Genomic DNA, 13317 nt, shown 5'->3' with positions numbered 1-13317 from the left:
ACATATCCAGTTAAAATGAAGTTGTTCTTACCTGGAAGAGGTGGGGAACAATATGCCTGAACAACCTTTTAACATGGAAGTTGAGAGTAGAATGTGTGAAAACTTAGCATTTCCACGTTGTACTGATTACTTAGTACTGAAATCTTCTCCTTTGGATTTAGAACCAAAATGTCTTTTCAGTGTGAAGCTATATATCTGATGTAAAAGGGGGAGAAAGGTGAGAAGCAGCTGACAGTCTGTTCTGATTAACTGTTAAGGAAGTTGTAAGGGTAATGCTGTAAATGGGGTGAAAGGCAGAGGTGATGTGCTCTGCTCCTGGGCCTGCTCAGCACCTCCTGACTCGGGCAATAGAACTACAGAATGACTTGAAACGCTTGCGAGAGAAGCGAGAAATGCTCAGTTATGTACTTGTGTCTACTTAATATCAATCATTAGTGATGAACCTTGGCATTTCACTTGTTTCCCTTGTCTTTGTGGGGAAGAAGAGACTCCGTAGGTTTGGATAGAAGGGCTGGAAGTTCAAGTTGATTTTGAGTTTCCTTTCCCTAAATACAGTTCATGTAGTCACTGACAAATGGTTCAAATGGCAAAGTTTCTCCTGGTGTACATGATCTGCAAATCCTTGGAAGACTGAAATGTAGTTTTAATCTGCCTTGTGTGTTTCAGGGAGATGTGTCTGTGGGACGTGAATGACGGGAGGTGCATAGAGTTCACCAAGCTGGCCTGCACCCACACGGGCATCCAGGTGAGCGCTCGTGTGAGTTGCACGGCTCCTGTTCTGTGCGGCGGCGCAGGGACAACTGTGGATCAGCTACCAAAACAAGGCTCTGTGTCTTTTTAAGCTTAATAGTGACACCGTATGCGTACTGAAGTATCTCATAAATAGCGCATGCTGTAGCATCAGATGCCCCAGAGCTTGAAATACGTGCTGTGCTTCAGCATTTGGAAAAATGCATCATGCCAAATGATAGAAGCTGGCTAGAGAGGAGGACAGGAGTGTGTTTGTGGAGGTGGGAACACGCGGATGAGGTTGTTGGGGAAGCGGAGGCGCTGCTGGGAGCGGGTGTGCGGGACAGGGGCCTGGCCAAGCCTCCCGCGGCAGCGCGGTGTCAGCGGCAGACACACGGGCACCAGAACGCACCTATGACATTGTGGTTTCGATTAAAAACGAAGGAATTGATATCTCATGGAGTATAACTTCTGTGTTCTGTTGATATCCACACAGTTCTATGAGTTTACCGTTGGGACTCAGCGCGAGGGGAGGCTGTTGTGCCACGGGCATTATCCGGAAATTCTGGTTGTGGATGCCACCAGCCTTGAAGTTCTCTACTCTTTGTTATCAAAGATATCTCCCGACTGGATCAGCTCCATGACTATCGTTCGATCCGATAGAACACAAGGTAATTATTTTTGGTGCTTTTGCTATGGCTTTGCCTTTGTAAGAGGGACAGTATTGTCAGCTTTCCCAAGGGCCGGGGAGGAACTGCAGTGTCCGTCCTCGTGTCCTTGTCCTCACCAGCCCGACGTGTGTTTCTCCCCAGAGGACACGGTTGTGGCGGTTTCGGTGACTGGCATCCTCAAAGTGTGGATCATCACCTCCGAAGTCAGTCGCATGCAGGTAAAAGCTGCTGAATTCATGATATCGCCTGTTCTGATAGAAGGAGAACTTCTACTGATGCTGTTTCTTGTTCTTCCAGCACCTAATGATATTGTATTTTTTCCTCTTTGCTATTTGAAAATCAGCTTCCTTAAATTTGCTTTGCTGATTCTTCAGGTTACCAGCAGAACTCCTGATCTTTGTTTGACACTGAGAACTTATTTCAAAGTTAAGCATAAGATCATCTCCAATTTCTACAAATCTGTTTTTGATTTGTGCCATGAAATGTTTTGTGTAACAAACAGATACTTTTCTCTTTCCCTACTTTGAAAGTCCTGTTCTGTTGTGAAGTCATCTCGTGCTACATTTCACAGGAGTTCTGAGTTCCCAAGGGAATGTGTAACAAAGGTTGTTACAGTAGTGTTTAACTTTCCAAACCGATAGGGATGCTGTGTTGCATGCGTAACTTCAGGACAGGCAAGACTTTTACATGCAAGAGCTTGCACTATAAGGGCTCATTAGTTGAAAGAGATGATGCTAATAAATACAGGTTTACTATGCATAATAGATAGAAGAAATAAGTCAGAGTTAAAGCTGGCCCTGTACCGCATAGGAAGTGTCTTAATGTGGTGGTGGCATTACAGAAGGGACTTTATCACAATACTCCTTTTGGAAGATTAAGTTCTGCAGCTGTGTTTCTTATGCTCTTAAAGGTATTTGTGTATCTGCAGTCCTTTCTTTGAGAAAGATCGGAAGTCATGTGAGGATGCCTGAAGGGCTTGCTGAGCAGAGAATAGAGGTTTTGGAATATTCCTTATTAGGGCATATCTACAGCTCTCTGTTATTTGGCAGTTCCTGCCGTCCTGTGCACTAATGAAGAAAGTCTTACAAGAGGTTTGCTGCGTGTCTGGAAGCCCTGTTGCAGCTGGCCATGGTTTAGCCCACATCGCTCCACGGTCACACTGGAAACGCAGCTCTGAGCTGTGGAGAGCGGCTGTCGTGGAACTGAGGAGCGCAAAGCCAGAACTAAACGGGAGCCTATCACAGTTCAGGCTGTTCGGGGTGTGGGGAGCCCAGAAAGAAGGAAGATGAGCTGACTCTGCTTGGTTCCAGCTCACTGCCGGGATCAAGGTGATCACTGCCGGTGCTGATGCTAAACAGGCATGGCTAATCCGTCCAGCTGGGGAATTTGTTAGACTCAGGTGGCAAAGGAGGATACCGCGTGCTCTTGCAGATCTTCTTATGAGGAATCATAGAATAAGAACTGCTACAAGGGTTTGGTTTTTCCTCAGAAGTTGGCCATCTGGTGGCTTATGAAACGGCATTGTCCCTTTTTCATCGTGTGCTCTCTGTCACGGCCCTAAGTTCGGTTTGAGCAAGAAAAATGATTAGCTGGTGTTTCCTTGTGTTGTGGTCTCCACCTGCGTGTTGGGCTGGGCCTCGGGTGCTGTTTGCTGTCTGAGCGCTGGAATGGTGCTGTGCAGGGCACAACGCTTATTCCCTGTCCTGAAAATGAGGAAATAATACTTCAGGAAAATCCTGTCCTGCTGCAGAGACAGGGTCTGCGTCCCAGGAAGGCTGCTGTTCAGGATATGCTATACCCACAGAACTACCAAAACAGAACGTGGTTATCCAGGTAGAGTTTGCAGGAACATCGACAAGCTCATGAGGTGAGCAAGTTTAAAACCATCAAGAAATGCTGTTGTTGCAGATGAGATTACAGAAGCTAACATCTCTCTTTAATTTCAGGCTCATAATTCAATGTTGGTTTGGTTTGCTGGCTCTTTCAGGATACAACACCAGTATTTGAAGAGGAGTCCAAGCCGATCTATTGCCAGAACTGCCAGAGCGTTTCCCTGTGCGCGTTCACGCAGCGCTCGCTGCTCGTGGTCTGCTCCAAGTACTGGCGGGTAAGGCCGAGCTCTGCTGCGGAGCCCGATTTCCATACGTGCCCAGTAGGACGTTTGGATCAAGAGGCTCCAAGTCCTTTAACGTAGTTATATTGACACTGAAATTATCTGCTTTCTGGGCATTTAGTGGGTAATTGGTTAATCACAGCAGCCTTTTCTGTTTCTTTTCAGGTTTTTGATGCGGGAGATTATTCCCTCTTGTGTTCCGTCCCGAGTGAAAACGATCAGACCTGGACTGGGGGCGACTTCGTGTCAGCTGATAAAGTGATCGTATGGACTGAAGATGGACAAAGCTTCATATATAAATTACCAGCCAGGTAATTGATTTTCTGGGATAAAGACATGAGCAGCTTTGAAGAAATATTGAGTATCTGGCTTTTATTTGGTTACAAAATCCCATGAATGTTGCAGAAACCAGTGTTCCGTGAGCATATTTTCAAGCGTGTGTCCCCTGTGACGCTGCAGCGATGCTCAGTAATGTGGATCTCCTCAAGCAGGACTTCTTCACTGCTTTCTGATCTATTTGCTATGTCTTTCCTGCTTCCTACTGGAGCTGTGTGATGGGAACAGATGCACTTAAATGTTTCCTCAACTAGGTCCGAATAAGGAAGAAATAAGATTTTGCTATATGGAGGAAGTGCTGATTGTATTACTGTACCAGAGTACTCGTTCAGCCCATTGATGGAAGGCACAACCAGCTGAGTTTGTGCACATGGATGTGAAAAGATGAAATTAATTTGAAGTTAGGTATTGAAGAGGTTAAATAAATGTAGAATGACAAAAGTAAAAAAAAGCTAGACACTGTATTATTGATAGAAAAAATGTCATGGTTAAGGGCTCGGGGGTTGGTTTTGCTTAGTCTGGTTTAGCTAGCGCTGTACTAACCACACTCCAGTAACCAGAGCGGTTTTGTTCTTCGCCCCAGCTGCCTGCCGGCCAGCGATTCATTTCGCAGAGACGTGGGGAAAGCAGTGGAAAATGCAATTCCGCCGTTACTGTACAGTGTGCTGGACAGAGCAGATAAACAGGTAACATACATTGCTTTGGCGTTGCTTTTATGGACCGCATTTCTCTTGCGGAGAACCGAAACGCGCTTACATTGTGACCAGTTATTCTTTTTCAGAGTAGCCCTTTAGGATTTCTTCTTTCCCTAGAGAAAGCAGAAAGAGATGATTTCCCTACAGTTTAGTTTAGTTTGGTTTGGTTCTTGTCGGTTTTCACATGAACGTGGAGCTCAGGCTCCAGTCAAACGAATCTTCAGTTCCCATACATATATGTATGTTAAACCTTTTTTGCTTCTGTTGCAGACCACATTCCTCACAGAGCAGTGTAACTTCAGCTCACCTTGCAGTTAGGATGTTAACAGTTTTAGAATATACACACAAAGTATTAGAAATACTACTATATTTAGAATAAACCCAAATATATGTAGAAATCTTTGTTTCTCTCCCCTAAACCTGTGGCTTGTTTTATAACTAACCACAGTTTCTTCTGGTTCGTATTGTTGTATTTCTTATTTCTGCTGTGAGAAAGATAAAGCATAAAGTAGGTAGTTTTTGCCCTGCTTTGAAAAGGTACAGTGGATTATGTGGGGAAAGTACATTTTGAGGATGGTACGCAGTTTGCATGTGTTCCAAAGTTGTTAATTTACTTTTTTCTTTTCCCAGCTACTAATTTGCCCTCCGGTGACTCGGTTCTTCTGTGGCCACGGGCAGTTTTCCTACAAGCTGCTGATCCAGGGCGACTCCTCGGGCAGGCTGTGCATCTGGAGTGTGCCGGAGGCCCTGGACCAGCCGGGCAGTGCGAAAGGTACAGCTCGAGCAGCCTCCTCCCCACGCCTTGCCGTGGGCAGCTGTTCTGTCTTGTGTGTTGTGACCGTGTGGAGCTCTGCTGCTTTTCCTACAGATCCACGAAGCTGAGGTTTCTTTAGTTGTTAGCTTCCTGTAAGAGTTATGTTAACTTAATGTTTTCCTACATGAGCAAAATCTGATTTTGCTCTGAATGTTTTTCAGGTAGTAAGTTTTAACTGCTTTATTCCGAATGCTAGCTGTGGTCATTGCTGTCTGCCTGCAGAACTTCCTTCTGTAGCTTCAGTCCTCTGCTCTTCCAGCTCTGACATGTTTTTTCCATGTTACACAGTAGATTAATCTCCAGTATGTACCTTTTACTTTGTTCAAAATGTTGTGGCATGGTGTATTTGAGCTTTGAGGTCTTCTCAGAAAAGCATTCCTCATTTCTGTTCTTCATCTCTTTTATTATTACTATGTTTTAAATCATCCCGCCTCACCCCTTTAATTTCGTTTCCTTTTTGAACAGGACTGCCAACAACGACCTCGGTGTCCCTCCAGGAAGCCTTTGATAAGCTCAGTCCTCGGCCTGCGGGGATAATCGACCAGCTGAGCGTGGTGCCGAGCGCGAGCGAGCCGCTGCGGGTGACGGCCAGCGTGTACATCCCCGCGCACGGGCGCCTGGTGTGCGGCCGTGAGGACGGCAGCATTGTCATTGTGCCCGCCACGCAGACGGCCATTGTGCAGCTGCTGCAAGGGGAGCACATGCTCAGGAGAGGTGCGTGGGTCCCTTTGGAAAGCGCAAGATGTCTGGGTTGGAGGGGACCTGTAAAGCTCACCCAGTGCAATCCCCCTGGAGCAGGAACACCCAGCTGAGGTTCCACAGGAGGGGGTCCAGGCGGGTTTGAATGTCTGCACAGAAGGAGACTCCACAACCTCCCTGGGCAGCCTGGGCCAGGCTCTGACACCCTCACTGAGAAGTTCCTTCTCATATTTAAGTGGAACCTCCTGTGTTTGTTTGTACCCATTGCCCCTTGTCCTATCACTGTTTGTCACCCAGAAGAGCCTGGCTCCATCCTCCTGACACTGCCCCTTTCCATATTGATCCCCATGAATGAGTCCCCCCTCAGTCTCCTCTTGTCCAGCTCCAGAGCCCCAGCTCCCTCAGCCTTTCCTCACCCGGGAGATGCTCCACTCCCTTCAGCATCTTGGTGGCTGCGCTGGACTCTCTCCAGCAGTTCCCTGTCCTTCTGGAACTGAGGGGCCACAACTGGACACAAGATTCCAGGGGTGGTCTCCCCAGGGCAGAGCAGAGGGGCAGGAGAACCTCTCTGACCTACTGACCACCCCCTTCTAACCCACCCCAGGTCCCATTGGCTTCCTGGCCACAAGGGCCCAGTGCTGGCTCATGGTCACCCTGCTGTCCCCAGGATCCCCAGCTCCCTTTCCCCTACACTGCTCTCCAACAGGTTGTTTCCCAACTTATACTGGGTCCTGGGGTTGTTCCTGCCCAGATGTAAGAGCGCAGCCCATGCCGGGCACCATGTACACCGCAGTTAGGAACAGCTCACATCCAGTGTCCCTCCCGGAGCTGTTCTGGGCACGGTGGCGGCTGTACCCGCGGTGGGAAGGTCCAACAGGATTCCCCCTGTGCGCTGGGGAGCGTGCTGGGTGGTACGGGGTGGCCTGCTGGTGCGTGTTTTGGTCCCAGATAATGTTATTGTCATACTTCTGTGATTGTACTTTTAGAACAAATATTTGGGGTTGGTTTTACGAATGCTGATAAACAGAAAAGACGTGGAAATATTTGTCTGTAAACGTACCTCTGAGCTTGTCAGTTACATACAGAGCTGTTGGTTGTAGTGTTTCCTTTCTATAACTGACTTACTCCATTTAACTTTTTGCCAGGGAAGGCAAAGACCAGATAACCACTGTGATCCCTTCCAACCTGGTATTCAATGATTCCATTAACTATACAAGAATGAGTGTTAGGATGAGAGTGATTTAACTCATTTATTTGGTCTCAGTGAACAGACTTGTCATTATTGCTCTGTGTTCACAAAAACTCTTTTCCAGTTTAAATTTCATGTCATTACACTATTTTACACAACCCCCACGTGCCTAACAGTCCATGTCCAGAAAAACCAAACCTGGTAACTGTCCTGTTGAATTACATTTTCCTCTCTCTCTTCCCTCCCCTCCTCTCTCCCCCTCTTGCCCCTCACCCCATTTCTCAGGTTGGCCACCTCACCGGACCCTCCGCGGCCATCGAAACAAAATTACATGTTTACTGTATCCTCATCAGGTTTCCTCTCGTTATGATCAAAGGTATTTGATCTCAGGTGGTGTGGATTTCTCAGTCATCATATGGGATATATTTTCTGGCGAGATGAAACATATCTTCTGTGTGCATGGTGGAGAAATTACACAGCTTCTAGTTCCACCAGAAAACTGTAGTGTAAGTTTTCCATCATACGTCTGATAACCTGTCTCACGCTTTCCGTAACTGGTGCAGCTCCTCAAATCCCTCTTGAGAATGTGAATGTAATGTGCAGTACTGAAGATCTAGCACTGACCCCATGTATAACATTGCAGACACTTAAAAATAATTCAATTGTTCTGTTAATCATGGTTTTGTTTGCATCATGTTTTAGATACATAAAGGGTTAAAAATAGTGGAAAAGCTGGATATTGAACCATAGCTAGGCAAGGCAAGGGGGTTGAAGACACTTTAGTCTGCTGTAACTTGCATGAGTAGGTAGAATTTAGTTAACAAAATAACACTGATTTACTTGGAAACAGTAATTACTTGTTTTTTGCCCAACAAAATGGTTCTAATACCTGTTTGCTCCTTATGACGTGCAAGAGATTGGATTTAAGAGAATTTCCACAAGTGCGATTCTGTTTCTAGTGAGTTTAGCCATAGACTTGTCTGCCTGTATTTTATCTATAAATAGGTTGTTGATCCCCACGCTTGGCCCAGTGAAGAAGAAATTGTTATATACAACCTGTCAGCGCTATGATTAAGGTTTCTTTTACTTGTCTCTGTTCTCAGGCGAGAGTCCAGCACTGCATCTGCTCTGTGGCCAGCGATCACTCGGTAGGGCTTCTCAGCCTGCGGGAGAAGAAATGCATCATGCTGGCGTCCCGCCACCTCTTCCCCATCCAGGTGATCAAGTGGAGACCTTCCGACGACTACCTGGTCGTGGGCTGCTCCGATGGCTCCGTGTACGTCTGGCAGATGGACACCGGTAAGGTTCACTTCAAAGGCATCCATTAAACAATGTTTTTTATATATTTATTTATATATATATATATATATATATGTATTAGGTTATAGTTTTCTCTAAGTTGCATCTGAGAGAAGGGTTAAATTTTTTTTATACATTTGTATTTGGAAACGTAGCATTTCTGCAGAAAGTATAGATGATGTGAGCTTTGGTGAAATACAGATGTTACTGTATGGAATAGCTGGTTTGGTTTTGGACGCGCGCAGCGTGCTGTGGCCGTTCCCCTGCGGGTTCTGGTTGCCTGGAGCAGGTGTAGCGTTGGCTGTGCGTGGTGGCCGCGGGTTGTTGGTGCCCGGCCTCCCGTGGCCGCTGTCCCGAGCGCCTGCTGGGAAGTGCAGCACCGCTGCTCTGCGGGGGGGAGAAGGTGTTTGTTGGGTTTTGCTGTTTGTTTTGGTGCTTTTGTGTTTTCAAGGGACTGATGCTTCGTTTGGAAGAAACTAAAAATGGGCCTTAACAGAACAGGCAACAAGGCGTTGAATAAAAACAGCTTTGTAGAAAATTTTGTGATATTTGAAAGGGAGAAAGTGAGGAAAAAATGCATCAAAATACATGTATGCAATTTCCTTGTAACTCCTAACTCTCATAGGAGAGAAAAAACCAAACCCACAAACCGGCAGTGAAGTCTGAATGTTATTTTCAGCTTACTGTGAAAACTAGATGAGAATGTTTTTTGAATTGAAGTTCTAGGAAGCAAAGAGGAACCTGAGAAACCTGTGGAATTTAATCCACCCAGGTGGTTGGTGGGATAGGGAATTGAGAGTGAGAACAGCGTTCCACTAGAACTGGTGGCCGCTGCAGCCTTTGCTCTGGGCAGCACAGGATCTCGCTGTGGGTTTTTTAAACTTGTCTTCATTTTTGTTAATTTGGTTTTTCCTTAAGCGCGCTGTAGCTTAATGGAGATGTAGGCAAACTCCATCCCTTTAGGAACATTAGTTCTAAAAATCGCTGTTAACACAACAGGAACTTTTCCGCCCTGCATCCTGTGATGTAAATGATTTTCACCCGTTGTTGTACCTGTGATACTTGGGCCATCCGGGGCGGTTTGTGCTTACCGTCCCTCTTCCCGCCCCGCCAGGAGCGCTGGACAGGTGCGTGATGGGGATCACGGCGGTGGAGATCCTGAACGCCTGCGACGAGGCGGTGCCGGCGGCCGTGGACGCGCTGAGCCACCCCGCCGTCAACCTGAAGCAGGCCATGACGCGCCGCAGCCTGGCCGCGCTCAAGAACGTCGCGCACCAGAAGCTGCAGACCCTGGCCACCAACCTGCTCGCCTCCGAGGCCTCCGACAAGGCGAGTTGGCTTTTGGCTTGTCTGGTGTTGATGCAGCACCCGAAACGTTTATTTCTATAAATAACTGTGTTAAATACGGGAAGTCTTCATTGCTGTAACTGAAGGGTTCTTATCTGAGCCAGCTTTCCCTGGCCTGGCTCGGCTCAGTCCGAGGAGCAAACTGGCCTTGAAGAAAAACTCTCGGCCTTCTTCAGCCTCATGGTGCAGTTCCTAACGCAGGCGGTGTTATCTGGAGCTACACTGCAAAACCACGTTTCACTTGGTGCTTTCTGTTAGTGCTGTCAGTGGTTGTGGTTTTCTTACTGGAGTCTGATCGTGAAGTTCCTCGTCACAGCTCTACTGCGTTCACCATCTTTCTCTAGGGTCAGTGAGGACAGAACTTGTGCATCAGATAAACTGACCTCTTTCTAGATGGGTAATAATATATCTTCATGTCAGCCAACACAATCACTCCCACATATCTCTGAACATTGTTCCCCAGTGTATGTTACTGCTCGTGATGCCACCTCCCACTTCAGTGTGCATTCTACTGTGGTTTTTCAGGTTCAGTTTATTTCAAATCTGGATTTAGCAGCATTTCATAGAGTCTGAGGTGTTTGCTCTATTGTACATGTTCTGCTAGTCTGTAGCATGGATGAGCAGACAGGGAACCCTGTCCATCCGCTTGTGATCCATATTCATCACACGCAAATCCCCCTCTCTCATGTTGTTGTGACTCTGAGGAACGGCAGGAGCGTTGATCTGGTTTCCTGTTCCCCCGTGTTGGACACATGTTATCTGTTCCTGCACGTCTTGCTGAAGGTGGAGCTAGAGCTTGATTTGCTTTCATTTTGGTAATTGTTGCTGTGTGACAGTTCAGAAAAAGTATTACTGAAATATACGTGTAAATAGATGTAAATGGAACCAAAGTAACTTAAGTGCTGAAAATTAATTACGGTTTGAGAACTATTTTCTGCTGTTTTATAATGTTTGTCATAACATGTTTTATCATGTGAGTTTCCTGAACTTTGATTACCCAATTAACTTGGTGAAGAGTGTTAAGAAAGTAACGCAATTGAAATTTAATTTTCTTCTTTGACTTTTCAGGGGAATTTACCTAAATACTCCCATAACTCCCTGATGGTCCAAGCTATAAAGACCAACCTAACAGACCCAGATATCCACGTGCTGTTCTTTGACGTGGAAGCCCTGATCATCCAGCTGCTGACCGAGGAGGCCTCCAGACCCAACACGGCGCTCACGGCTCCGGAGAGCCTGCAGAAGGCCGCCGGAGCGGCCGACAAAGGAGGCTCCTTCCTGACCGGCAAGCGAGCGGCCGTCCTCTTCCAGCAGGTCAAGGAAACCATCAAAGAGAACATAAAAGAGCACCTTCTTGATGATGAAGATGAGGATGAAGAGTCGATAAGACAGAGGAGAGAAGATGGTGACCCAGAATATCGCTCTAGCAAATCTAAACCGTTAACTTTATTAGAGTATAACCTGACCATGGATACAGCAAAGCTTTTTATGTCCTGTCTTCATGCCTGGGGCCTCAATTCTGTTCTGGATGAGCTTTGCCTCGATCGCCTCGGGATGCTGAAGCCGCACTGCTCGGTGTCCTTCGGGCTCCTGTCCCGGGGAGGCCACATGTCCCTGATGCTCCCGGGCTACAACCAGCCCGTGGGGCAGCCCTCGCGCGGGGTGGAGGGGGGGCGCAAGGCGTCCCTCACCGAGGGGCTGGGCAAGGGCACCTACGGCGTGTCCCGCGCCGTCACCACCCAGCACCTGCTCTCCGTCATCTCGCTGGCCAACACGCTGATGAGCATGACCAACGCCACCTTCATCGGGGACCACATGAAGAAAGGGCCCAGCAGGTACTGCAGACGCTCCAGCGGGACAACTTCCTTTGAGCTCTGTTTCAATACAGCTTTGTCTTTTGTTTAATTTTCCTGTGGGTTTGCTGTATTGAATGGCTATGACAACCCGGGGGACCTAGATGGAAATGAGCTTATTGCTTTTCTTAATGTAGTATTTTCTTATGCTTTTCTTGCTTCGAATGGAGTTGCTGAAGTTACAGTGTTAGTAGAACGTAGAGCTGTATTAACATATGCACCAGTAGGTCTGAGAGGCTATTTTTATCCTCTTTTTTAGTGCTTATTGTTTTCAAAGAGTCTTTATAATGAAGCCAAATTCTAAATAAATCAAAACAGATGAACTTTCAATCACCAAGAATAAGCTTACTGAGGAACTGTAAATGACACTATTTTTTTCCCTGTCAAACTGACGGTTTTTTATAGTGTTGCTTTTTGAAGTTTTAGTCATAGTATCTCCAGCAAATAATGTTGTTTTTCTCTATTTCCCCATCCTCCTTCCTTCATGTGCCGTTTGTGCTCAGGCCTCCTAGGCCAGGCACCCCCGAGATGTCCAAAGCGAAGCCACCCCCTTCTGTTTCCAGTCATGCGGCCCAAGGACAAATTAAGCAAGGTAAGAAATCACTTGCTTTGGAACAATTTGATGTCACTTGAGCTCTTAACACTGTAGTTATCACCTCACTATCAAATGATTAAAATATTGCTAGCTTCTATGTGGAAAGAAAAAGAATTGTAACGTTCTAGGTAAAAACGTTAATGATTAAGGTCTTTTTAAGAATGAATCTAAGATGCTGATGCTGTCATGAAGTCATTCCCTGACAAGGAATTTTTACAGATAAGTACATATTTTAAGTGTGGTGTTGGGGTGATAGGTAGAGTTTTAAAGTCTGTAACTAAGGGCTGTGCACACTAACATACTGTATGTTATAAGTAAAACACATCTACGTGGTATATATACACTTCCTCTCCTTTTTATGAAGGGGGAGGAAGCTGTTCTAACACAGCTGGTGCAGTCATCCCGTGCGGTGATGCGGGGTGACGGCGGGTGCCCCTGCAGGGTTCCCTGGCTGTCCGCCTTGTGCCACTGCTGTTGTATTCCGGAGCGAGTGAGCACAGCGGGCGGCTTTTACATCAACCCTCTGATTTGCTTCACTTGCGTGCAAAAGAGGCCAAAACTGATATCTGAGGATCGAGGGCGCTACATGAACAGAGAACCAGCAGGCAGTGACAAATGCTTAAATTAAAAGGGAAATCAGGACTCCTGCCTCAACATCTGTGGCTGTTTTGGTTTAGTGGGGTTTTTGTTTGTTTCTTTGTTTTACAGCTGTTTGCTTTTCCTCCTGGAAAGATAAGTATTTGAAAGGTCAGGGTTTCTCAGAGATGATGTCTCTATGGCAAATTCGGTGGGAGAAAAGGCACATTTGTCACAGAGAGGGTCTGTGTTTCGTTTTTAAAGATGATGTTCCACTCTGGTTTTTCCTTTCCCAAATGGCAACTCTGTAATTTCTCTTTCGCACAGCTTTGCTAATTTGGGGGACAGACATACAGAGATCCGGTAGAAACATGTATATATATGTATACATATATATATTA

General features: G+C 46.4%; 1 protein-coding gene across 3 annotated transcripts in view; it reads left to right on the top strand.

Moving 5' to 3' along the window:
* LOC136114602 (WD repeat-containing protein 7) overlaps nucleotides 1–13317 on the top strand; it is a 63650-nt gene that overhangs the window by 9343 nt on the left and 40990 nt on the right. For all 3 annotated transcript variants that reach the window (XM_065859990.2, XM_065859991.2, XM_065859989.2), the window contains exons 4-16: nucleotides 667–745; nucleotides 1226–1400; nucleotides 1542–1618; nucleotides 3388–3507; nucleotides 3679–3824; nucleotides 4433–4535; nucleotides 5175–5316; nucleotides 5824–6072; nucleotides 7532–7752; nucleotides 8350–8545; nucleotides 9660–9874; nucleotides 10961–11727; nucleotides 12249–12337. In XM_065859990.2, the coding sequence (XP_065716062.1) occupies nucleotides 667–745; nucleotides 1226–1400; nucleotides 1542–1618; nucleotides 3388–3507; nucleotides 3679–3824; nucleotides 4433–4535; nucleotides 5175–5316; nucleotides 5824–6072; nucleotides 7532–7752; nucleotides 8350–8545; nucleotides 9660–9874; nucleotides 10961–11727; nucleotides 12249–12337 (2579 nt within the window). The remainder of the gene's footprint in view (nucleotides 1–666; nucleotides 746–1225; nucleotides 1401–1541; nucleotides 1619–3387; nucleotides 3508–3678; nucleotides 3825–4432; nucleotides 4536–5174; nucleotides 5317–5823; nucleotides 6073–7531; nucleotides 7753–8349; nucleotides 8546–9659; nucleotides 9875–10960; nucleotides 11728–12248; nucleotides 12338–13317) is intronic.

The sequence above is a fragment of the Patagioenas fasciata genome, chromosome W, assembly GCF_037038585.1.
Source record: "Patagioenas fasciata isolate bPatFas1 chromosome W, bPatFas1.hap1, whole genome shotgun sequence".
Classification (NCBI taxonomy): domain Eukaryota; kingdom Metazoa; phylum Chordata; class Aves; order Columbiformes; family Columbidae; genus Patagioenas; species Patagioenas fasciata.
This window is presented reverse-complemented; position numbering and strand designations above follow the sequence as displayed.